General features: G+C 48.9%; 10 protein-coding genes across 10 annotated transcripts in view; 4 read left to right on the plus strand and 6 right to left on the minus strand.

Annotated features, from left to right (window-relative positions):
• CNC04330 (nucleoporin-interacting protein NIC96, putative) overlaps positions 1-66 on the minus strand; it is a 3327-nt gene extending 3261 nt beyond the window's left edge. The window contains exon 1 of the mRNA XM_024656811.1: positions 1-66. This exon is cut by the window's left edge and continues 190 nt beyond it. Coding sequence (XP_024512446.1) covers positions 1-31 — 31 coding nt within the window. The 5' untranslated portion in view covers positions 32-66.
• A 162-nt stretch (positions 67-228) lies between these two features.
• On the plus strand, positions 229-1843 carry CNC04340 (Rab/GTPase, putative). The gene is made up of 8 exons (XM_569689.2): positions 229-300; positions 419-450; positions 577-648; positions 729-787; positions 850-862; positions 935-1030; positions 1106-1313; positions 1379-1843. The coding sequence occupies exons 1-8, from the start codon at positions 269-271 to the stop codon at positions 1500-1502; spliced, it is 636 nt and encodes a 211-aa protein (XP_569689.1). The 5' UTR covers positions 229-268; the 3' UTR covers positions 1503-1843.
• Positions 1811-3510, minus strand: CNC04350 (aminomethyltransferase, mitochondrial precursor, putative). The gene is made up of 6 exons (XM_569702.2): positions 3377-3510; positions 3228-3330; positions 2652-3172; positions 2409-2589; positions 2178-2345; positions 1811-2075 (listed from the first exon to the last, which is right to left on the minus strand). Exons 1-6 carry the CDS (start codon positions 3458-3460, stop codon positions 1903-1905), a joined length of 1230 nt encoding a protein of 409 aa, XP_569702.1. The 5' UTR covers positions 3461-3510; the 3' UTR covers positions 1811-1902.
• Positions 3511-3670: 160 nt separating this feature from the next.
• CNC04360 (vacuolar membrane protein, putative) lies at positions 3671-5481 on the plus strand. The gene is made up of 5 exons (XM_569704.2): positions 3671-3823; positions 3882-4015; positions 4067-4148; positions 4214-4325; positions 4388-5481. The coding sequence occupies exons 1-5, from the start codon at positions 3700-3702 to the stop codon at positions 5409-5411; spliced, it is 1476 nt and encodes a 491-aa protein (XP_569704.1). The 5' UTR covers positions 3671-3699; the 3' UTR covers positions 5412-5481.
• A 401-nt stretch (positions 5482-5882) lies between these two features.
• On the plus strand, positions 5883-9195 carry CNC04370 (serine/threonine kinase, putative). The gene is made up of 2 exons (XM_569705.2): positions 5883-7845; positions 7911-9195. Exons 1-2 carry the CDS (start codon positions 5959-5961, stop codon positions 9030-9032), a joined length of 3009 nt encoding a protein of 1002 aa, XP_569705.1. The 5' UTR covers positions 5883-5958; the 3' UTR covers positions 9033-9195.
• A 4-nt stretch (positions 9196-9199) lies between these two features.
• Positions 9200-10479, minus strand: CNC04380 (hypothetical protein). Its single transcript, XM_024656812.1, has 2 exons — positions 10127-10479; positions 9200-10071 (listed from the first exon to the last, which is right to left on the minus strand). Exons 1-2 carry the CDS (start codon positions 10406-10408, stop codon positions 9319-9321), a joined length of 1035 nt encoding a protein of 344 aa, XP_024512452.1. The 5' UTR covers positions 10409-10479; the 3' UTR covers positions 9200-9318.
• A 215-nt stretch (positions 10480-10694) lies between these two features.
• Positions 10695-14214, minus strand: CNC04390 (expressed protein). Its single transcript, XM_024656813.1, has 3 exons — positions 13445-14214; positions 10889-13373; positions 10695-10823 (listed from the first exon to the last, which is right to left on the minus strand). The coding sequence occupies exons 1-2, from the start codon at positions 13572-13574 to the stop codon at positions 10909-10911; spliced, it is 2595 nt and encodes an 864-aa protein (XP_024512579.1). The 5' UTR covers positions 13575-14214; the 3' UTR covers positions 10695-10823; positions 10889-10908.
• A 1164-nt stretch (positions 14215-15378) lies between these two features.
• Positions 15379-20112, minus strand: CNC04400 (ATP-dependent DNA helicase hus2/rqh1, putative). The gene is made up of 14 exons (XM_024656814.1): positions 19970-20112; positions 19745-19886; positions 19548-19684; positions 18517-19493; positions 17713-18464; positions 17637-17653; positions 17565-17587; positions 17415-17510; positions 16852-17357; positions 16299-16766; positions 16162-16237; positions 16056-16105; positions 15864-15997; positions 15379-15808 (listed from the first exon to the last, which is right to left on the minus strand). Exons 2-14 carry the CDS (start codon positions 19877-19879, stop codon positions 15541-15543), a joined length of 3639 nt encoding a protein of 1212 aa, XP_024512578.1. The 5' UTR covers positions 19880-19886; positions 19970-20112; the 3' UTR covers positions 15379-15540.
• A 185-nt stretch (positions 20113-20297) lies between these two features.
• CNC04410 (conserved hypothetical protein) overlaps positions 20298-22500 on the plus strand; it is a 2246-nt gene continuing 43 nt past the window's right edge. The window contains exons 1-6 of the mRNA XM_570009.2: positions 20298-20562; positions 20611-20718; positions 20763-20966; positions 21020-21355; positions 21404-21878; positions 21933-22500. The exon at positions 21933-22500 is cut by the window's right edge and continues 43 nt beyond it. Of these exons, the coding sequence (XP_570009.1) occupies positions 20341-20562; positions 20611-20718; positions 20763-20966; positions 21020-21355; positions 21404-21878; positions 21933-22225 (1638 nt within the window). The 5' untranslated portion in view covers positions 20298-20340 and the 3' untranslated portion in view covers positions 22226-22500. The remainder of the gene's footprint in view (positions 20563-20610; positions 20719-20762; positions 20967-21019; positions 21356-21403; positions 21879-21932) is intronic.
• CNC04415 (hypothetical protein) overlaps positions 22305-22500 on the minus strand; it is a 1334-nt gene continuing 1138 nt past the window's right edge. The window contains exon 2 of the mRNA XM_024658439.1: positions 22305-22500. This exon is cut by the window's right edge and continues 715 nt beyond it. Coding sequence (XP_024514297.1) covers positions 22365-22500 — 136 coding nt within the window. The 3' untranslated portion in view covers positions 22305-22364.

Raw genomic sequence — 22500 nt, forward strand, 5'->3', positions numbered from 1 at the left:
TATGAGGCCTATATGGGCTATTTGTGCTCATGATGGCCGTGGAAAGTGTTTTGAAAATGGATTTGTTGCGGATACTTTTGATGAAAATAATGGGACATGCCTTCTTGGAGGATGTTTGGTGTGCCACTTTTGGAAATCGCCGGGGGGGGAGACCCTCCCCTCGCGGCTGGCGGTGGCGCGGGTGCCATATCCTCTATCCACATCCCAATCCCGTATTCAGATCCATACCTTGACTCTACGTTTACCACCACAACACAGTCATCCTCAAATGTCAGGACCAGCCGGACAACACTACGACTTGTACGTCTTTCCCCTGCCCGATTCCGCCCAGTACTTGTCGAGATTTCATCCCCAGCGTGTCGATCCACCCACAAGCTTGCCATCTCACATTGGTTACACTGCTGACACATGCATGCAGTTTAATCAAGCTCCTCCTTATCGGTGATTCTGGTGAGTCTAGATACTCTTGAGGACGTCGGAGGACGGTCCTGTGTGGAGTGGAATTAGATACATTGGCGACGGATCACTGACGGATGGTTGGTGCTTGTTGGCGATGGGTACAACCACTCTTGATAGGTGTCGGCAAGTCATGTCTCCTCTTGCGATTCTGTGAGGATTCTTGGACTCCTTCTTTCATCACCACTATCGGTAAGTCCTTCAGCTTGTTCCATCCCCATATTTTGCTAGTAAATCGGTTGGGGATGAGCCGAGCTTATCTGGGAGATCAGGTATTGACTTTAAGATCCGAACAATCGAGCTCGATGGGAAGCGAATCAAGTTGCAGATTGTAAGTTGCCGTTTCCATTCTTATTTATATCAAACAGTAGTGCTGACTGGTCATGCATGTAGTGGGATACTGCTGGTAAGCATATCCGTCCAGTTTGCCGCAGCAGCTGGCATGCATGGGGCTGTTACTAATTCCGCAATTCGTCAGGGCAAGAACGTTTCCGAACCATCACAACTGCTTACTACAGAGGTGCCATGGGTATCTTGCTGGTCTATGACGTTACAGATGAAAAGTCCTTTAACAGTGAGTTACACCTTCAAACCTCGGACCATTGATTGCAGCCCTTTTTTTTTACATGGCACTGAACCGTCTCGTTAGACATCCGAACCTGGCTCTCCAACATTGAACAACATGCATCGCCCGGCGTGAACAAGATTCTTATCGGTAACAAGTGCGACTGGGAGGAGAAGCGATCTGTTACGATTGAGCAAGGACGTGCGCTTGCCGACGAGTTTGGACTGCGTTTCTTGGAGACTAGTGCGAAAGCAAACGAAGGTGTGGAGGAGGCATTTTTCACATTGGCCAGGTACGTCATGTAGGCAGGTGGACATGATGGGGGTCAGACAGCTAATGCGTCATGTTGGATTGTAGAGATATCAAGACTCGTTTGATTGATTCTCAACCCCAAGAAGCCGCCCCTGTTCAACTTGGTGCGGACCGTAACGGTGTGAATGTCAACAAGCAAAGCGATTCTTCTTCTGGCGGGTGTTGCTAACCGCAATGGATATGAATTCTGTATTCGTCGTCCTTTTGGCAGCAAAGGAGCGGCAGTCAATGAGCACGTGTATTGCCTTGATATAAATGACCATGGATGCCCGTCAACATACAGTTATCCTATCATAGTTTTTTTTTTTAACTTTACCGAAGGTCTTTCAGTAGTCCTTTTTTTCTTCCTTCTCCGTTTTGACCTAGCTTTTTTTTCTCGCGAGATTCTATGTATTGTACGTGACAAATATGCTTTTTCTATCCAGATACACGCACATCGAATAGTCTTTTTTTTCCCCTTCTTTTCGTGAAGCAATCCGCTTATACCCAATGCATGAAGATTATTCCCTAGCTTTTGCAATTTTGCGATCTGACAACTGTTTCCAATACGCTATGAACGGTAATATACCTCACTTGAAGTACTTGGTAGGCACAAACGGCATGGGCTTGACGAAGGCATCCCTCAATTTTTTCCTCACCTCGACTTTGACTGCGGTACCCTTTTTATGGGATCCGTTGGCAATGTATCCCATGGCGATGTTTGTGCCGAGTGTAGGGGAAGGAATACCAGAAGTGATTACACCTATTTTTTTATTTTTTATTTTGAGAAAGAGAGAAGGAGAGCAAAAGTCAGTGGAATTCAGGAACGTGAAGTACTACAAAAAGATCAACGATCGGCACTAACCAATTTCCTTTTCACCCAGCGCATCCAAGACTTTACAACCTTCTCTCGCTGGGGAACCTATAACCTCAAAGCCGACCCTTCGCCTGGAAGGTCCGTTGGCAAGTTCCTCGAGGATTCTCGATTTTCCAGGGAAAGACGGCTGAGCGTCGGGCGCGCGTCTGTCCTTGCCTAATTATTTTTTAAAGGCATCATCAATGCGTGATGCGGTGATGAACCAAAAAGACAACGTACCAATGACCCAGCTTAAACCGCCTTCCACGGGGCTCACGCTTTCGTCAAGATCGTGGCCGTAGAGACACATACCAGCTTCGAGACGGAGAGAGTCTCGAGCGCCAAGACCGATAAGCATGACGTCAGGATGAGAAGCGATGGTGTTGGAAAGAGCGAGAGTATGCTCTGGAGGAATCGATACCTAAGTGATGGGGTTAGTGGAGAGATAAAATGAGAAGCGGAAAGGAAAGGACAGGACCGTACTTCAAAGCCATCTTCGCCAGTGTAGCCGCCCCTGGCCACATGACACTTGACGGTTTGACCGTCCATCGTCTTGATATCAGCAAAGACACTTGAACCGAATTTCACTTTGTTCAAGTCCTGGTCAGTGACTCGCTGAAGCACATCCTTGGCCTTGGGGCCCTGGAGTGCTAAAAGACCCCAGCCTTCAAGAGTCTCCCACTTGACTTCTCGTCCCTTGTGGGCGGCATTCCACTCTTCGAGCTTTTGCGAGATATGGGCCTTGTCCTCGACGGATCGGCCGGCGTTAGTGACGACGTAGAAAGCAGAATCGCTGTGCTTGGTGATGATGGTGTCGTCAATGATACCTCCTTGCTCGTTCAAAAGAACGGACAGGGTGGAGGTGAATGGTTTGAGCGAGTCGAGGGACGAGGGACAAAGGGTCAAGAGGAATTCCTGGGCAGTAGGGCCTGTAAAGTTGTGCTGCAGCATATGAGAGACGTCAAATAAGCCGGCGTCTGATCGGACGTGCTTGTGGGCGGTGACTGGGGACGGCGTGTGAGCGCGTGCTGGGTCTCGCGGGTCGCGGACAAGACTCACTCTGTCCTGTCTCGCCGTAGCTCAAGGGCATGCTGTAGCCCGCAAAGGGGACCATCTTGGCCTTGTGCTGCACGTGGAAGTCATGGAGCGGTGTTTTCTTGAGCTGCATCGGGTGAGCGTGCGTGTGAGCGGTGGAGTGGGCGACGTACCTGTGCGAGGACGGCGGAGGTTGCGAGCGCACGTCTGGCGAGTGCGGCGACGGGTCTGGCGGTGGGGCGGGCGAGCGAGAACATGGCGGCGGTGGGAATGGGGGGAGGGGAGGGGAGGGAAGCGTATATATCTGTAAACGGCGGGCGAGAAATGGAAATCAGGCTCCCCCCGTTGGAAATCAGCCCCGGATCAACAAGTCTCAGGCACGGTGCATTTACCCGCCTTATCGCTCATGCGGCGGGCGCCGCCCGGCGACGTATATACATATCCCGTATTCCCCACTCTGGCTGCACTCACTTGCGCCTCTCTGCACCAACAGCAAATGCTTCCGGACAACTCCACAATCATAGACCCAGTAGGGCCGCCGCACACGCCCACAGACACGCCCGCAGACCCGCAGAGATGCAAGCTGCTCGGGACAACAGGCCTCGTAGTGCAGGCACTCAGTAAGCACCTGTCCCGTCTCCGCTTTTCTTCCCACAACTCACATCGCACGTCCACCAGTGGGCATCCTCGTCATCGCTTCTTTGGTCGTTAAAAAACGGCTCGAAAAGAGGAAACGTTCATGGCGTATTTGGTTCCTCGACGTCAGCAAGCAACTCGTCGGGCAGGCCGTCGTCCATGCGCTCAACTTATTAGTGCGTTGTGTATCGGACACCGAGTGCCATCCAGCTGATGCAGGGATACAGATATCAGATCTGGTAGCGTCAGTGGGGAACAGCAATCCATGTTCATTATATTTTCTAAACATTCTCATCGACACCACTATTGGTAAGTAGTGCAAGGACGACTAGTGCCACGTCTCATGCCAAGCTTACTTGGTACTCCTCGCCCAGGTGTCGGAATCATCTTTCTCAGTCTCAAATTCTTTACATGGCTCTTTTCAAGCTACCTCGGTTATGACGGATTCATCAGCGGTAAATATGGAAACCCTCCTCAAGCCCTCTTGTAAGATTTTTTCTCCTCTTCCCAATTCAATCGTAGCACCACTTGACCATAATCACATATAGTTGGTGGAAACAACTACTCACCTACGTATTTTCCATCATCATCATGAAACTCCTCGTCCTCCTCCCACTCACGCTTCCACGCATCTCTGACCTTCTTCTCCATTTGGGCCACTACATGCTCGAGTACTTCTCTCCCTCCGTGCAGGTCATTTTCGTCATGGCCATCTTCCCCTTGATCATGAACATTGTCCAGTTTTGTCTGGTCGACCAGGTCATCAAGGCCGGCGGTAAAGCCGACGATGAGGAAGGCCGAATACATGATACAGGGGATGAAGAGGAAGGGTATAGCAGAGTACCTGACTGGGAGAATGATTTGGATGGACATGGACGCAGGAGCGGAGAAGGGTCACCAAGGGAAATGACGAAGAAGGAGGAGGAGGAGACGACGGCAAGAGCGACCGGTATATCCACAGCCTTACCGCCATCATCGCCTCTTCTCTCACCCGCTCGTTATGACGGTTATGGAAGTACCACACCTAGTCCCGTGGGGAGCCCAACGAAATCTGTCGAGGGGCAGAATATGTGGACAAAGATGATGAGTAAGAGTAAGGATACAGGTGGCGGTAGTAGTAATAATGCCAGTTTGAAGGAGAGACATGGGGTAAACAGTAGAAAGTCTAGTAATACATGGTGGGAGTATCCGGACGACGAAGACGAAGACGGCGGAGGAGGGCTGGAAGCTCCCATACAGCGTAATACTCGATCTCACGCCCCTTCGCCAGAATCAGTATATCCAGCAGAATTACCTCCTCCATTTGTGGTAAACGGCAGCTCGGCGGCTGCTTTTCGCAAGAATTCACGGACGCCGCCGGAATGGGGCGCGTCATCCACACACTCTTCTCATACTGCTCGACGATTGACATCAGAAGTCGAGCGGGAGGCAAGACTGACGTTGAGCCCGCCGCGGTCGCCTAGGGTAGAGAATAGTAGTAGTAGTGGTGGTGGTGGTGGTGGTGGTGGTGGTGGTGGTAATGGGCGGTCGGAAAGAGGGGAGGAAGTTGGTTTGGATGTCTTACGGAGGTGATTGTCACGTCGTAATTAGTGTGTCATGTTTCCGTCGTTTCTTTCCGCACAACCGTGATTTCTTTCCGCACAAAATAAAAAAGGTGTATCGATTATTATCATTATTCTTGCATTTAGCTGAGGGGTAGGATCATTCAGCAACGCGCGATTGGGATGATGCATGTAATGTTGTTGGACTGATAATAACGCGTCGTCATGAGATACGTAGTACTCTAATCTATCCGTCGGTGGAGTCTGGACCGGGTATCGATTGGCGTAATGAGCACAGCTCGGCTGGGCATTCCTATGCTGCATGCATGTGCCCAGACATTACCTCTTACCTTTCCTCTCCTCTTCTCTGCACATCCATATGTCCATTCCGTTGTGAAACACATAGCTTTTACGCCACCCGGGTGCGCAGCGACTCTGGAGGAGATAAATAACTTTTTCCGAGTCTCGTACCGGCCCGACGCAACTCATCCACCAATAAATATTTTTCATCATTTTCGTCATACACCCTTCCGCCCACCATCCGATTTCCTGATAACCAGACCAACTCCGCCTCTGTCATGTCGCTCTTCCGCGACCTGCCCTCTCGCAACCTCAACATCCTCTCCTCGCCGCCAGATACAGCAACAACCGCCTCTTCGATGGCAAGAACATCCTCCAGTTCTTCGAGGAACGACCTTTTCACCACTTCATGGCAGCCAGAAATCCCTCCGCCACGTCCGCTTACCCACGATATCCCGAGCACTACTGCAACAGATGGGCGTGAAGAAGAACCTACGACAGACCCTTTGCATTTGCTCTCGTCCGCGAAAATTAGCAGTAATGGCGTGCATGCGAACACAATGCCTTTACCGATGAAGCGACGCGACTTTTCTCGTTATGACGCTAATCATACCACTCGTCACTCGGTTACTTCAAGTCCTGCCGAAAGTGGACGAAACAGCCCCATGCTTGTGGATGAATTTGGCGTGCCCAAACGGGGACACGTTCCGTCGTCCGTCACAGCACCAACACACCAACGCCCCCACTCACAAACCACGAACCCAAACGCGCGCCAAGGCTCACCCCGCACATCCTCCTTCTTCGATGTCGTCCTCTCTACCGATTTGCCGGCCCCACCACCCGCGCCCCCACGCGCGACACCCACACTCCATTCGATGCATGCGAGCAGTGGGAATAACTCGCCCAATAACCTTTCTCGATCAACAAGTCTTCGTCGAGCACCACCTCCACCACTTTTGCCCCTCTCGCGTACAGGGTCGAACAATTATAATATTAATGGTGGTGGCGGTAGCGATCGCCAAAGGTCGTGGGAATCTTACACTTCCTCTATCCCTTCTTCACCTTCCGCTTCGGCATCGTACGCCACCGCGGAAGAAGATCCTTTATCTCCTCTACATCAATCGCCACAGCTACCTCCTTCGCGCGCAGGACAAGCAGATTGGATCCCGCCTTTACCCCCAGCAGCAGACGACATCGAACTGCGGCTCGTGCCTAATTCGACGTATTTGTTGGGAGAAGGGAGGTATGCAAAGGTTTATCTGGCAGCGTATAAGCGGACGAAAAAGTTGAAAGTGAGGGGTAAAGAAGAGTTACTAGGTCGGATCCCGCCTTTTGGGCATTCTTCTTTTACACCTGCCCCGGTCAGAGGAGAAGATAAAGCTGGAGCGGAAGAGAAGAAGGAGGTCAATGAAGACGGAGATGGGCTTGTAGGTGGAGACTGGAAATTATGCGCCGTCAAGCGCTTGGCGCCCGATAGAGAATCACAGACCATGGGTTTGCGAGAGGCCTTCTTCTTGAATCGATTGATGGCGACATCATCCCTCAGTGGAGACGGCCGACCTGTAGACTTTCCCAAGTCGGGAAGAACGAGAGCAGTCTCCCCTTTGAGGGACAGTTTCGGTCAGACACCTCGCCAAACAATGAAACATGCATCCAGACGCAGGTCACGTAACGGGAGTGTCTACATTACCAAACTCATCGCCGTAAAAGAAGATGTGGAGGGATTACCACACTCTGCCCATGTCCGCTCGACGTCCGACGCGATCAAGAGTCAAAAGACAAAAGCAAGTAATGGTACACTTACTCGTCAGCGAAGCTCGACCATGCTGCCCCCACACTCACCAACGACCGCGCCAGTCAACCGTGTTGCCGCCAAAGTCTCTGTCGGGTGCTCCCAACCCGACATCACCAAAATTTCATCCTTTCCTTCGTTCCCTTCACTTGCCCAGGCTATCCGGCAAGAATACGCTGCGCCGAGTTTATCGCGCCTCGTGTTAGTGCTTGAGCATGCGCCATTGGGCACGCTGGACAGGCTGTTGCGGACAAGTCCACAGTTGGTTGGCAAGAAACTGTGGGGGCGATGGGCCAGGGAAGGGGTGGAAGCGCTGGAGTGGGTGCATGGGAAAGGAGTTGTACATGCTGATATTAAGCCGGGTAACTTGCTCGTACGTGGGAACATGTTTTTTTTTTTTTCTTCCTTCATGCACGCAGCTGACACGTGTTTTCATAGCTCACCACCGACCTCCACATCCGTCTCTCAGACTTTGGCTCGTCACTCCTCATTCATCCATTTCATCCACCTACAGATGGTCTCGGCCTAGGTACTCTGCCATTCTCACCTCCCGAACTCGTAGACCCATCAGTCACATTCTCCTTCCCAGTCGACATCTTTGCCCTTGGTGCCACTCTTTACCAATGCATCACAGGGCGTGAGCCGTTCAGGGGCCTGAGGTCAATCGAGATGATGCACCATGTCAAAAAGGGTGGTTTATGGGCGTATGAAGAGGAAGAGCGTCTGAGCAGGGTAGGCGAACCTCATCGTGAAGGCATCCAAGCTGGAACACCTTATCCTTCGGCATGGCGAGATAATTACTCTGGCTCAACATCTCATATTCTTGCCGCTGGTGCCGGCGTTCGCCGTGCTGGATCTCTCCGTGTACCGCCCACGCACTCGACCTATGCGGAAGAACCTCTGCCGCCAGGTCGACCGAGGCTGAAGAGAATGACATCTGCAGAGTCGGTGCGTGCCAATGACGATGCGGGGAAATCCGAGTCACCGGCGGGCGTGAAACTGTGGGCGAAATGGGTCAAAGACGGTGCCGGTGTTGATCCTGTGACGGCTTTGCTGTCGGATGCAGATTTCCCGGCCGATGCATCCAAGGCGGGAGTGAGTCTCTTCAGAAGGGACAGTCAGAATTTGGGAAGGAGTGCGTCCATCAGAAGCGTTATCCCCGATATGACCTCGGCAAGGGTGTCACCTCCAGCCGATGCCGCTCCTAGTACTCCTCCAAGCCACCACCCACCTCTGACGCTAACCGTCCATTCCCCTCCCTCATCCGCACCTTCTCATTCGTCACCGCCCCCATCGCCGCCTCAGTCACTCTTACAGAGAGGTATTTACGAATCGTACTCTGACGGTTCGCCTGCCATGTTGTTTTTGGATGGTACAGAGAGAGTGTCAGAGGACGTGCGAGATGTGCTGAGGGGCATGTTGGAACCTGACCAGTGGATAAGATACGGAGCGAACGAAGTTCGAGAGAGATGGGATGAGCTAGGAGTAGGGATCGAGGAGGACATTGAGCCTGAAGAGGCTGGACAAGGCCAGGGGGAAGGTGCAGATGAGCGAGAGTAGTAGTGTAACTTTCTGATAGGAACGTGGCTTTTATTTCAAAATAAATGGTCCCTTTTTGGACTGAGTAAAATACGTGTTGTTGGGATTAGGGCGTATCAATTTGTTGTACGATGAGAAGAAATATTAATACCGTTAGATCAACTTTATACAACTTTTAGAATGCATATCTAGCTAATCCTCTATGTCCGACAATGATAACGATACAGACAATGTTACGACTTTCGCCACGCCATAAAAAAGAGACGGAGTGCAAAATCGGGCACTATTCGTCTTTAGCATCTATCCTTTAGAAACCGAATATATCGTCCATAGCATCCTTCTTCTTTTTCTTTTTCGCCCTTGCCTTCTCATCGCCTTTCCCTTTTTCATGTTTCACGACTCGACTTTTCTTCTTGGGAATAATGTCTCCCGCAGTAGAGAGCTCTTCTGGTGTCATGGCATCTGAGGCGTTGGTACCCGTCTCAACACGCCGCTTCTTCTTCTTATCTTTCTCATTTGAAGATGTGTCAAGTAGCTGGTCGATCTGTAGAGAAGGGGGAAGTTCGACGGGTTTTGAGACGATTGTTGTTTCCTTTTCCAAGCAGCCGTTTCCCGGGGCTACTGTAGATGACAACACAGCAACAGCGGAAGCGACAAGTTTCCCGGGTTTTGGAGACTTGGATGAAAAGGCGGATCTCTCGGATATCGATCCCGGACTTGCCTTTGATACCGGGCCAAGGGATTGGTTGGATCGCTCAATCACTTCACCCACCTCCAAGTCCGCCCCCATCTTCTGGATAGCATCAGCAAGCAGTGTATCCATAGCGACTTCATTGGTCTTCTGATTCTTTCCGGCCCCGGTTTTCCTTTTTCCATTGGTCTTCCGCCCGGCAGAGATTAAGAGCTCCTCCACATCCATTTCAAGGGAATTTGCTAAGCTAACTGTCATAGTGAACAGCCTAGCATAGATAGATAAGACAGTGGTTTGCAGAGGCAGGAAGTGGTATAGATCGATGATCTGTGAAGTGATGTACTGAGCACTGAAGAGCATTCTGATCATCTACGGGTTGTCAGCATGGGCTTCCAGAATTTGTGTTGTGACAATATCGACCCACCTTTTTAACCAAATTCTCCCCTTTCCCTCTCCATGCGATGCAAGCTTCTCCCCTCCGTTCTTCCGGTATTTTCCGGACATGTAGCATCATAGCTTTTCCTATCCTAACTACCCCTTCCATCCGTTGGAGAAATAGCTGTGAGCGATGTTGAGCTGATGCCCGTTTTATAAAAGTTTGAAGGAGGGCAAGCTCTGTTGACAGGTGTGAAGGAAGGGAAGCATGGAAGTGAGGAGAAGACGAAGACGACGCAGAAGTAGAGTATCCTGAAGAATACGGAAGCATGTTGAGGCTTAGGGCCAGTGGGTGGCCGTATAAAGCACCTTTTAAACGTTGTTTTGAAGCATAAGAACTGAACAACCGACGAACGAACGTATCTGAAAAACTCACCGCACACGCCGCAGGTACGGTCAAGATGGATCGAGTTCCGTCGGAAGGCGGAGTTCACCTCATCTCTTCGTTAAAAATAAATATTTATCTAAGTCAGATAACGGAAAGAAGATATGACGAGCTAAATCATAATTATCCGTCAAGAATGTCTGCGTTAACGTATAATAATATATGTATGCATGTCGATAAAAGCTTAAGGTTCTTTGCCTCGATATGATCTACTACACCAATCTTCATCTCTCACTGAATATCGCAGCCTCGGCGATTTTAAAAGCGAACACTACTAGACTGTATGTTTAGGAGTGGCTCGCTACCATTTGTAAAAGAAGTAGTCAGTGAGATACGGGGCTAAGCGCTAAATATGACTCGACTTACCAGAATATTTGGATTTCGTCTCATGCTTCCACTACATTGACCACCTCACCAAGATCTGAATACTCCTTCACGATGGTAAGGCCCTGGGCCGAGCTCCAAGTAAGCTTCTTCGACTCTTGAAACCCAGGAGTAGATATAATTGAGTGTGAAGACATTGGATTATGGCTCTCTGTGAAAGGGGAGGGATGCTCCAAGATAGTGGGAGGCGGCTTTAAAGAGGCAAGAGGTCTATCAAAAGAGACAGACTTTAGTTGAGGTGTGGACTCGGAAGCACTCTTCTGATGGCTTGATTTCCATCCACCAGTCCCTAAACTCATAGGTTCCGACGATGATCTAGGCAGTTTCGACAAGAGCGTCAAGTCATCGACAGACATGGCCAGTCGGGGATACAGTTGGTGAACTATAGTCTCACGTTTCTCCTTGTCCAATATATCGTCTAGACCCAACTTCTCTCCCTCCAAGTGAACATCCAGGCTCAAATCAGCAGATGAATACCGCCCTAGCGATGATGTAGTGGGATTTGAAGGGGATCTGGGACGGTTCTTGCGCAGTAGTGTGGAGCGCCGAAAGAGTCGTTTGGAACTGTCTGAAGCCTTTCGGACACCAGTCTGAAGCGAATTGGCGAGCGCTTGAGAGTCTTCGGCAGCTGACAAGCGTTCCGTAAACAATGAGAGTCGTTTGGCTGTCGGAGTCTGCGCTCTAGCTGCGACAGTCGGGTCGTTCCTCTCTCCTGCGAAATTGTCTACTGGATGGAAGGCAGGGACAGATGGCGAAACGAGTCTAACCTGTGATTTGGAGGAAAGTCGGAAAGGAGACGAGCGCTTCATCGAAAGCTTCCGGCCGAGACGCTGATTTCGGAAAGGTGTTGTTGACCCTTGGTCCTCTGCTGAAATTTCTCGAGGGCGGCATATCAAAGCCTTCACTTTGGAGAGAAAAGATTTCTTATGCCGCGATCCTTTACTCTCTTTTTCACTCTGAGGATGTTCCTTCTCCGACGACTCTTCTATGCGTCCAAGCCAGCTCTCATCCTTATCAGGAAGCCCCTTTGCTGTATTCTCTTCTTTTCTTTTGTCTCGTGCCGCAACTTCCTGTCCAAATGTTTCGATCCTGATTAAAGGCGTCTTAAGTAGCGGAGATACCGCCCGGCAGTCATCCGTGGATGACGAGTGTTTCAGGGATTGTAGAGCATTAGGCGATGGTATAGAAATGAAAGATGGAGATCTTGACCCTTGTACTAAAGGTGGGATAGAGGACCTGCTCTCGCCGATTTCTAAAATTGTAGGTGAATGTCGCTGGCCAGCAGAAACTATAGATTGTGGTCTCCAAGGAGGGCGGGGCCCTTGGCGCTGCCGTAAAGATAGATGGAGATCGCTCTCCGATCTTGCAAAGGAAGGGATGCCAGCCTGAGTCGACTTATAGACTTGAGCGCTAAAAGATCGAGCGGGGCGAATGGATGAAGTCGGGAGAGATGGAAGAGAGGACCAAGGTTGGCCGCTTTGTAAGGAGTGAGGAAAAGAAGCTTTTGATACCAGATGGACCTCCGATTGCAATGAATGAATGGAATGGCTGGATGTTGTTGGGATAGAAAATCCGACAAGATTAATAGCCGGCGGTTTTGGGCCCACTATCGGGAGGACAGGAAGATCAGCTAAACTGGAAGTGGACATCTCAGCGCCGGACGCTGTTTTCACATCAGGCTTGCCAGACTGTTTGTCGAGGGAGACTGATGCGCCGTCTCCAGCCAGGCTACGAACGGAGCGATTCCATACTTGCTTTAGAATTGATGTTGTTGCTGTTCTTCCCGTAGGATCGTCGCGATCACCTAACCCGCTATGCCACAAATTCAGCGGATCGGGGTTATCCATCGTTTTCCTCGTGTTCAGCCAGCTCTTTCTTCTTTTTGGCCGCGGTCCACCAATCCATCCTTCACCAAGACCAGCGACCCCCGGGGTGGACCGCAACACTTCTTCAGCAAGCGGATTATCGTATTTGACATTCTCCGAGATATCATGACGACTGAGGACTTCCTGCTTTCCATGGGAGGTTTGGAGTAAAAACGTATCGCCATAGGGGGTCGCAGGCGCTCTTACAGCTCGAGCGACGTGGAAGGTAGCTATAGTACTGGGACTCGAGGTCAAAACACTGACTCGTTCTGCTTCATCGTCTTCCTCCGCCAGCTTAGGTGAGGAAGGTCTATGAAGCTCTGCAGCAGGCTTTAAAGGGGTCGCATCAAGAGACACCCTGCTGCGATGCTCTGATCGTGATCTCGCTAGAGCAGGGGATTGATGTGTGGATGACGGAGATGCTGCCCTAGGCGGTTGAGGGAATTGTGTAGGATCGAATAAGGAAAATTCACTTTTAGGGGAATACAGTGTCCCATTGCTATCGCTTGCAACACTAGGACGGGGGGAGGAAAGGTTATGAGATGGTAAAAGCTGGATACTTTGGAGAGCTTTGGGGGTTAATTCGGTATTCGATTCCATGTCTGTATAACCGAATTATATCAGCTCATACATCGAGGTCTCGAAACTCCAAAATGAGAAGAAATAAACGTACTGTCATCCACATTCGCTAGCGCTTTTTCGCCCTTTGCCATCTCGGCATCATTCTCGTAGTCGACACAAGAAGCAATAGAAGGTCCCGATATAGGCCGGCAAGGCTCACTGAGCCCAAGGGAGGATCCCATCGTTACAATGATGTCACAAAACGCTTTCCGACTGCTCAGCGGTCGAATAAATCTGGGTTGCTGCCCTCCTTTTCCGAGTACAGTTTCTCCTTTGTCTTTGAGGGTGGACAAACACCTGGTCCTGGACAGACTGTCGTTAGACTGAGAGGAGGTTATGGTCCCCTATTAAAGTACACGACGACACAGAGAGCCGGTGGAGGAGCACTTGTTGCTCAATGCTTCAAGCCTGCCGTGGTTCGTTGGAGGTTTGTACCTTGTACTGCTGTGGAGTCTATTCACTACCCCTGCCGCGCTTCTGATCTCTTCTACGTTCAACGCAGACACAAGCAAGATAAAAAGGCAGAAGTGAATGAAAACAAGAATTTGATTGTCACGTAATATACTAGCTGGCATCAGAAACCAGCGGCCATACAGCTCGACACTGCAGGATATTCGACATTCATTGCTGCGATTGAACGCTGGGTAGTACGGAAATGGGGAATTGTCTGATCCTGGCCGCTGGTGCTCTTCGATCGACAGAATGATTCAGTTGCGCCCTGACCTTAATTAGTCAACTCAGGTCCTGCATCCTGATCCTGTGTTCGGTCACCATAATTTATCGTGCGCGAAAATCGGAAAAATTGTCATTTGTCATTCCGCAGGGCATGCATCATGCCTCCCTATCTCTTGTCTCATCCTTCGTATATCATGTATACCATACATATGCTCCATACTCTCCTTCATGGTACATGAGAAGTAACAGGGAAGCAGAAACAAGAAGATGGGGTAGAAGGTACGCACACCATAAATCGACCGTTGGGAGGAAATCCGGACGGATACCGAAGAACTGAGCACCCTCAAATATTTACTTGGTAAAGTGTACGTACTGCCGAGTCTAGTACTTTTACACCACCACCCGCTCAGCTATCAAGAGTACGACGATTGTCTCTTGGTCGACATTCAAGGATCCAAAGGCCGGAAGCGAACAAGCTCACCATTTCCCCATTCCTCTTCATGGCGGTTCTGAAAAAAACAGTACTCTTATTATTTATTTCATGTTTTCTACTTGCTATCGCACGTAACAAGTGACAGGTGCGTGATGGGTTTGTGGGGACACTACCGCCGTTATATGGTGTATGGTATTAGATCGTGGGTGAGCTATCAACAAATCGTTGTTGTTTGCTACAGGCTGTAGACCTAGTACGTGCCCTGTTGCTACTCATAATTACTGTCCGCTGCAATAATGTTGCATGTATGTTGCCTCCCTACTGCCCGAAGAAGGAGCGACGACGATGACCCTCCGGGGGCCTGCGCCTCTTTTGCATCATTAATATAGCATGTCCTGCATGGTCTATGGTCAATGGGGCTTTTTACATCATCTCTGTGATTATTTTATGGCCTATGGTCTGCAGGATTCACATAAATAGACAATAAATAAAAGATGGATACAGCTGGAAGCTGCGTGGATGAGGGTTGAAGCCGGTCAATCCGGGTTTTATTTATTATTGACGTGCCTTAATCCATTAGTATCAGGAGGATCTGTTAAAACAGGCACATTAGTGACTCACCTTCCATTCTTTGGGAGCATCCGCCGCGCGACGTCCGAAACCCGACACGCATCATTCTAAGCGGTCGTTCGATGAAAGCGTCCAACATTCAACATTTGACATTATTAGTGTACTACTTACGAATTAAATAAAAGACTGAAGATTGGAAGTCGAACATTGAGAAGGATATTAGACCAAAAATAAAAGGACAGAAATTGAAGATAACACTAGAAAGACCGTCCTAATAGGTCTTTGTGTACGTAATTTAAGTGCAAAAGCCCTCCATCTCGTCATATCAGGTAGGAAAGCCGATAACGATGTACAAATAAGTGGGCAGCTCATTTCGGTGGTATTAATATGGCGGTTATCATCCATTATATAAATTATTCAGCAATACAGTTTGATACAAGGCAAGTATAGCCGCGCACGGCAAAACCACTTCAAAACTTGTCTTTCCTGCTAACAACATTACCACCCCTCGCTGTCAACATCGGGCGGACACTATCAACATTATTATGTCTTTTGGCAGCTGTAGGAGTCGCGCTGTCGCCGTTACCAACAGTATTTGATGACGTAGAGAAAAGCAGGGTTTGCCGTTTAAGGGAACTTGTACTTGAAGGTCTCCGAACCGCTGAGGACGTGAGGGGGGTTTTGGACGCCGAAGAAGGTTCGTACGCATATTGTTTGATCCGCTGCATGGTTGTAGAGCTATGAAGAGGCACAATCAGCATAGCATATTAGGTTGAAGAGGTAAGAAACTGACTTGGTTCGAGGTAACGTGACGGGGGCAGGCATCGCAGATGGGCGAAGAGCATCTTTATGGGCGGCAGTGTTCAATGGGTTCTGATTGGCAGGTCGAAACTTTATGCAGATGCCCAAGATCTTGGTAGAGTATGCCTATGAGGCAAGGCATTGATCAGTTCATGGCCCACACTTAGCAATACAGTGAGAATACCTCAATGAGTTGAGGAGTCATTCCCTCGATCTCCCGAAGTCTTTTCTCGTCTACGCAGAATGTCAGCTTTCACATAATCCTGAGTGAAGAGCACTGGGCAACTTACTAGCAGGCATCAGCGCCGCTACCATCTGAAGCAACTCATCGGTCAGGACTGGATAAGTCTTATTTTTGGCGACCGACTGAAATACATAACAGATAAGCTTACTCCTTGCCTCCTGGACCCAGAAATATTTCGCATACCTGATTGCGCATTTTCTCTAAAGCCTTGAAACACTGCTCCACCGAACTTTCGCCATCATTATCATGAGTGGCTTCCTTCGCTTTTGACCTAGTACTTCTTGGTGTCTTTTCTTTGCTAGCCTCCGTTGACTTTCTTCTCTTCAACGGTACGTCATCGTCCATTTCTGTCTCATCTCCACTGGCTATGATAGGGTCACCATCGTTTTCGGGATTGTACTCATCATCAGTGTCACCCCAATGTGAATTATCGAACTCTGCCTCCTCCGCCATGATTTGCTGCAGCGAACGCTTACGTGCAATGGGATTAGAATTGGTTGTTTTCTCAAGCGTAGCTGGGCCCTTGGATTTCGCCGATCGGCGCTTGGCGGACTGCTTGGGTTTCGTTGTCAATTTGCGAGGAGACGCCTCACGGAAATCCATCTTGAGTCTAGCAGTACCATTTAAGTATTTGTAGCCCTCTTTGCCCACCTAGATCACAGGATATAAGCGTACACATTATTTTACAACGCCCAAGGGAAGTGAAAGAATGAGAGAGAAAGAGTAGTTGACTCACTCTTAAGTATGCATTGGTCCATCCCGCCTTCGACTCCACACAGTATTCTTCCAGAGCCCCTTCGATGACAAGTGTCTGGATCAGCCTCTCTCCCTCGTTCCTGTCCCAAGATTGTCCGGCGCCGAAGTACGGATTTTGATTTAACTGTTTGCCTGAATTTCCTTTGAAGCCTCTAAAGCATTCGGCAGCGTTTAGGATTGTAATTTTGGTGTTGCTAAACGCCTGGACCATTTTGATGACCGTTACCGCATCGTCTGTCACATCCTCTGTCCTGAAGACATTCCGATCCCGGCCAAGGCAGACATCACATCCTTGATTGCAGTTGGCAGCATCGAAAGTTTCGTTGAAAAATGCGAGTACCTGGGAACGACGACAATCGACCTTGTTGTTACAGTAACGAAGAACCTCTTGCATGCTTGCCTTTTGTCGCTCCTTTTGGTCGCGCGTGAGATCTTTTTCTTGGTCAATCTGACCGAGGATCTTCTTGCCGTCTTTGAACGAGTAATCTAAAGGTCCACATCAGCCGAAAAAAAATGAAAACATGTATGATAAAATATACTCACACAGGATGCAAGTCGATGGATTGCCGTCACGCCCAGCTCTACCAGTTTCTTGGTAATACCCTTCGAGAGATCTAGGCAGATGGTGATGGATAACGTCTGTGAACAGTATATCAGCTACAAATTCAAAATGTTGGCTAATCTGTGACCCACATCGCACGTCCGGTTTGTCAATGCTATGCTTGGATTAGTTCAGACCCCTGTGATACTTCCAGTCAAACTCACCCCATACCGAAAGCAATCTACGGCCGAATCAGTATAAGAAGTCTAGCATGGTTCAAGTGTACGGTATTCGACTTACGGTTGCCACCATGATCTCAAATTTATGGTCCTGCCAACCTTCCTGCATCTTTCTCCGATTCTCCTTTGTCATTCCCGCGTGATAATGATACGCTCTTAGGCCATGATCTTCTCTTAGTTTCTTCGCCAAATTTTCGCAGTTGTCCCTCGAGTTGCAGTAAACGATGCCACTTGCCCGGGCTTCTTGTGTATGAACAAAGGCCACAATCTCTTGTATTACTGAGCTGGTTTTGGGACGGACCTCATAATGAAGATTGGGGCGATTGAAAGACTGGCGCAAACAAACGCATCCTTCAATACGCAGAGAGCGAATGATGTCCTCTTGTACTTTATTTTGTGCAGTAGCAGTGAGAGCCATGATTGGTACGCCTGGATAATCTCGACGAAGCTCACCAAGACGCAGGTAATCGGCTCGAAAATCATGACCCCACTGACTCACGCAATGTGCCTCATCAATTACAAACCTTGCTAGCTGCTTCCTCTGCAGCAAACCGCGCAATATCGATTTGATATGACCACCCATCGACATCATTTCCGGAGTCACATAGACCACTTTTGTGATAGGTTCCCTTTTTGACAATTCTTCATGCGCCAAATTCTTGTCTCTTTGAGTAAGATCGCCGGTGTATGCTATGGCGGGAATACCTCGAGAGATCAAGTGCCTTGTTTGGTCATTGATGAGTGAAATAAGGGGGGAAACCACAAAAGTGACACCGCGAGTTTTACCCGATGAGCAGATTGCAGGGAGTTGATCTAAATAATTAAGCTTGAGTATTGGCCGTATTTCACCCCTTGAAATACTTACAAGTCAAACTCTTTCCTCCTCCGGTAGGCATAAGCACGAAGACATCTCTACCAGCCATTGTCTCGTCGATGGCCTCTTTCTGATGTTTTCTGAAATTGGGCAGCTTGAACACCTGTCTTAACTTTTGGTTGACTTCCTTTGACCATCGGTGCGTTATTTCGAGTGGGATTACCCTATGTTGGGGTACCGCTGGGACGGCTTCTTTGACTGGGGAATGCGTTTCCATAGGCTGTCTTGAAGGCCCTGCTAGAACTGACGCACGGGGAGGATCTATGGGCTTAGGCGGAGAAGATTCGGCTCGAATTGGAGGATTAGGAAGGTTGCGCGTAGGCGACGTAGGTGAAGAAAAAATTTCGTTGAATGGAATATCATGGAATTCATCTGGAAGATGTCCCGTATGTTGTAAAATTGATTGCTTGTTATTTTCAGGGGCTAATAAGGGTTGCGGTTGCCGTGCAGACATTTTGGTGGGTACGCGGGGAGAAGGAGCCACGGGCGGAGTAGATGGAGGAACGAGAACGGGCTCTTCTTCGAGATCGTGAAAATCTTCTTCAGCCATGGCTATATCAAAGTCGTGAAGATCCTGTGGAACATCTTGCGGCGGACTAGGTCGCCTACATGTGGGCCGCGATGGTCCAGCAACAGCAGGAGATGGATATTCCCGATTAAGTTGTAAAGAGCCACTAGTCACAGGCATATCAGAATCATCACTCGGTACTCCATTCGACCGACTGGCATTCCAATTGTCCAGGGTTGTGTGCTTGGCTTTAGATGAACTGGCAGCGGTGGGAGTAGGATAATCCTTAACAGCCAATGACGTAGGCTTGGCATCGGCCATTTGGAAGGGAGATTGCCGTGTTTCTGGGGGCTGAAAAGACGACTGGCGAGAGGGAGCTGGAGGTGTGGAAGAGGATGGTATTTGAGCCCGAACTGTTAATAGGGTCTTGATCTCGCGGATACGTTTAGTCACAAGTTCACTGGTGATTGAATGAGACCCGCTCAAGCTATTAATCTAAAAAAAGAGCTCTCACATCTTTTCTTCTACCATATCCATGTCCAGGTCATCCATTCCATCCTGCCCCGTTGCAATCGCAAACTTCTGGTCTTTCAGTTGATCTTTCTCCTCCATATATTTCACCAGCATAGTTTGAAGTTTCTCAGTCGTTTTCTATTCATTGTAAACAGGTTTATCAGTCTTACTGTCACTAATTGTACGCTTGAAACTTACGCCGTTATCCCTAGGGTTGGTCCCAGGAGGTTGAGCAGCTGATGCCTCGGTCCCTTTGCCCTTCACATTGAAGGGGCTAGAAGACCCAACATTTGAAGTTGGAGTCATCAGATGGGAAGATACGCGTGACAGCATGGGCTGCCTGATCATCCGGATTGAGGAGTCAATATCTGCTGCCAATTTGCCATCGAGGAGCAAAGGAAAGAGCAAACACGCCTGACTCACAGCAAGACCGTTCCGGTCACCGGCTTGTCTCTGTTTGCTTCGATCTCTTGGTCGGATAAATTGTTCGAGTGCTCCAGAGTTCGCTGGAGTCCCGACTTCTTGTTCCAGCTAATGCGAGAGGTTGGAAAGTCGATGATAAAGCGGAGGTCACTGCAATGGCGAAATTCGACGCGACAGACTCCCTTGAAAGCTGACCGGACCTTCTTTCGACGCGACACAACGGAATCAAAGTAGGCGGTCACCCCCGACGATTATTGTCATCGTGCCTTGTTCTTCGGCCTTCGTTTTCCGTTGTTGTTTTTGTCGTTTATGAATTTGTTTGAGCATTGTTTCCAGAAGAACGTTATAGTTAGCGATCATCGAATTCTGCTATGGCTACTAGGGGATCAATGCTTATAAAAAGAATAAGCGGCGCGGCACTGCGAAGAAAACACACGCCTTTGCCGGCTATCCGCCTTCCTTCCCTTCCAGCCGTTCCAGCTGTCTTTGTAGGCTCTCGTCGTGGCAAATCAACGAGCACAACCAAAGGCAAAGGCAAAGAAAGATACAACTTCAATACCTCTATTGAATTTAGCAATGAACCTGACCCTGATGTAAGCGAAGCAAGCGGTTTCTGGGCATACAGTTAACTTGCATTGTAGCATGTCAACTGGAGGAAAGTCACTGCTGCCGATCTCGCCGCGAGAAAAGAGCCTCCTACTCGAGTGAAAATGCTTGTTCGAGATTTCATAGATGATAGTTTATACAATGTAAGTTTTTCCATTATTGATCATGTCCCTTACGATATTTGCAGCCGAATTACGGCTACTTTTCTCACCATGCCACCATCTTCACACCCCCGAAAGATGGATTCGACATCATCTCTTTCAGGGATGTCGCACATTTCCAAGAAACTGTGGCCGAACGATATGAAAGGGAGTATGGTTTAGAGCCTACCGAAGGTGCTCAAGGCGGTCTTGGAAGGCAGGTTTGGCACACACCAACAGAATTGTTCAAGGTGAGTGATAGAGACTCAAAAGCTTTCTTATATTATTCTGACTTTTATTCCAGCCTTACTACGCTCGCTCTCTAATATCAGCTATAGTTCAATCTTATAAACTTTACCACTTCCCCTCCGAGCCTCTTATTATCTACGAGATTGGAGCTGGTAACGGATCATTCATGATCGACTCTCTCACGTATCTGCGGGACCATCATCCCGATGTGTTCGCGCGCACAAAATATAGAATCATAGAAATTAGTTCAGCACTTGCTAAGGGACAGCGCGAAAGAGCTGAAAAGGAGGGATTCGGTATGAAAGTTCAGGTTTTGAATAAGGATTTCTTCCAGTGGGATGGTGTAGGAGGAGGAGATCAACCATGTTTTGTTGTCGCTCTTGAGGTCTTCGTAGGTGAAAGCAGTGGCTATCAATTGAATGGTGCTGATTATACCCAGGATAACTTTGCTCATGATATGGTTCGGTATGAGCTCGACACATTGACGCCTCGACAAGCAGTGGTAGGCATTGACGCTTCTGGTGATTTTACCCTCTTGTACGAGACTATAAACGACCCCCTTATCTCTCGCGTCTTGTCTTATAATCGCCTTCTTCCCCAATCTTCGTCAACTCTTCCTCCGCTACCTTATCCCCTTCTGTACTCTGAAACATTACGCAAGGCATACGCGTCGATGCCATTTGCTCCTAATCTTTCCGCTCCAGATTTCCTGCCCACTAAGGCGGTTCTCTTTGCAGAAAAATTGAGGGAAAAGTTGCCGGGACATAGATTGCTCATGGCCGACTTCGATGAATTGCCCGATGCAGTGGGAGGAAGAAACGGACCAGTAGTACAAACGAGGTATGGGAATAGCATGATTCCCTGTGAAACTTTCTTGGTGAAGCAGGGATACTTTGACATTTTCTTCCCTACAAGTAAGTCTTGTTCGTTGCCACGTGGATGTTTTGACTGATTTAATCTTCTGGAAGACTTTGAGCACTTCCGTGATCTTTATTCAATCATTATGAATTCCCCTTCACGCATTACCCCATCGCCCTCTTCAACCCCGGACTCTCCTTCGTCCTTGCCATCAAAAATCAAGCAAGATTTCTTCTCCCACTCTTCAGGTGTGAAAGGGTTCCGGCGCCGCAATATTGGCATTTACACCCATGCCGATTTTTTGGCAAAATATGGGGGAAAGGAAATCTTGGACAAAACCACTGTGAAAGATGGTGCCAACGTGATGACGGCGATGTACAAAAATGCGAAGATGATGTTTTGAGGATGAATGCCTTTGACTGGAAAACAAGCTGCGAGTGATACCACGCACAAAGCTGCCCCAGCTCTTTGACATATTTATGCTCATGTGTATTGCAAGTGGAAAACTGATACACGATACAACGTAATGTCATCCACAAGTACTAACCACGCCTGCCTCTCTTCCGTATTCCCACAACGACCCTCTCCCTGGCTGTCCCCAACCCTTTCTCTTCCCAGCGAGCGGGTTTAACTCTACTCCTCTCAGATAATAGTGATATAGGATCATGTAAGATTTCT

This window comes from Cryptococcus neoformans (assembly GCF_000091045.1).
Source record: "Cryptococcus neoformans var. neoformans JEC21 chromosome 3 sequence".
NCBI lineage: Eukaryota > Fungi > Basidiomycota > Tremellomycetes > Tremellales > Cryptococcaceae > Cryptococcus > Cryptococcus deneoformans.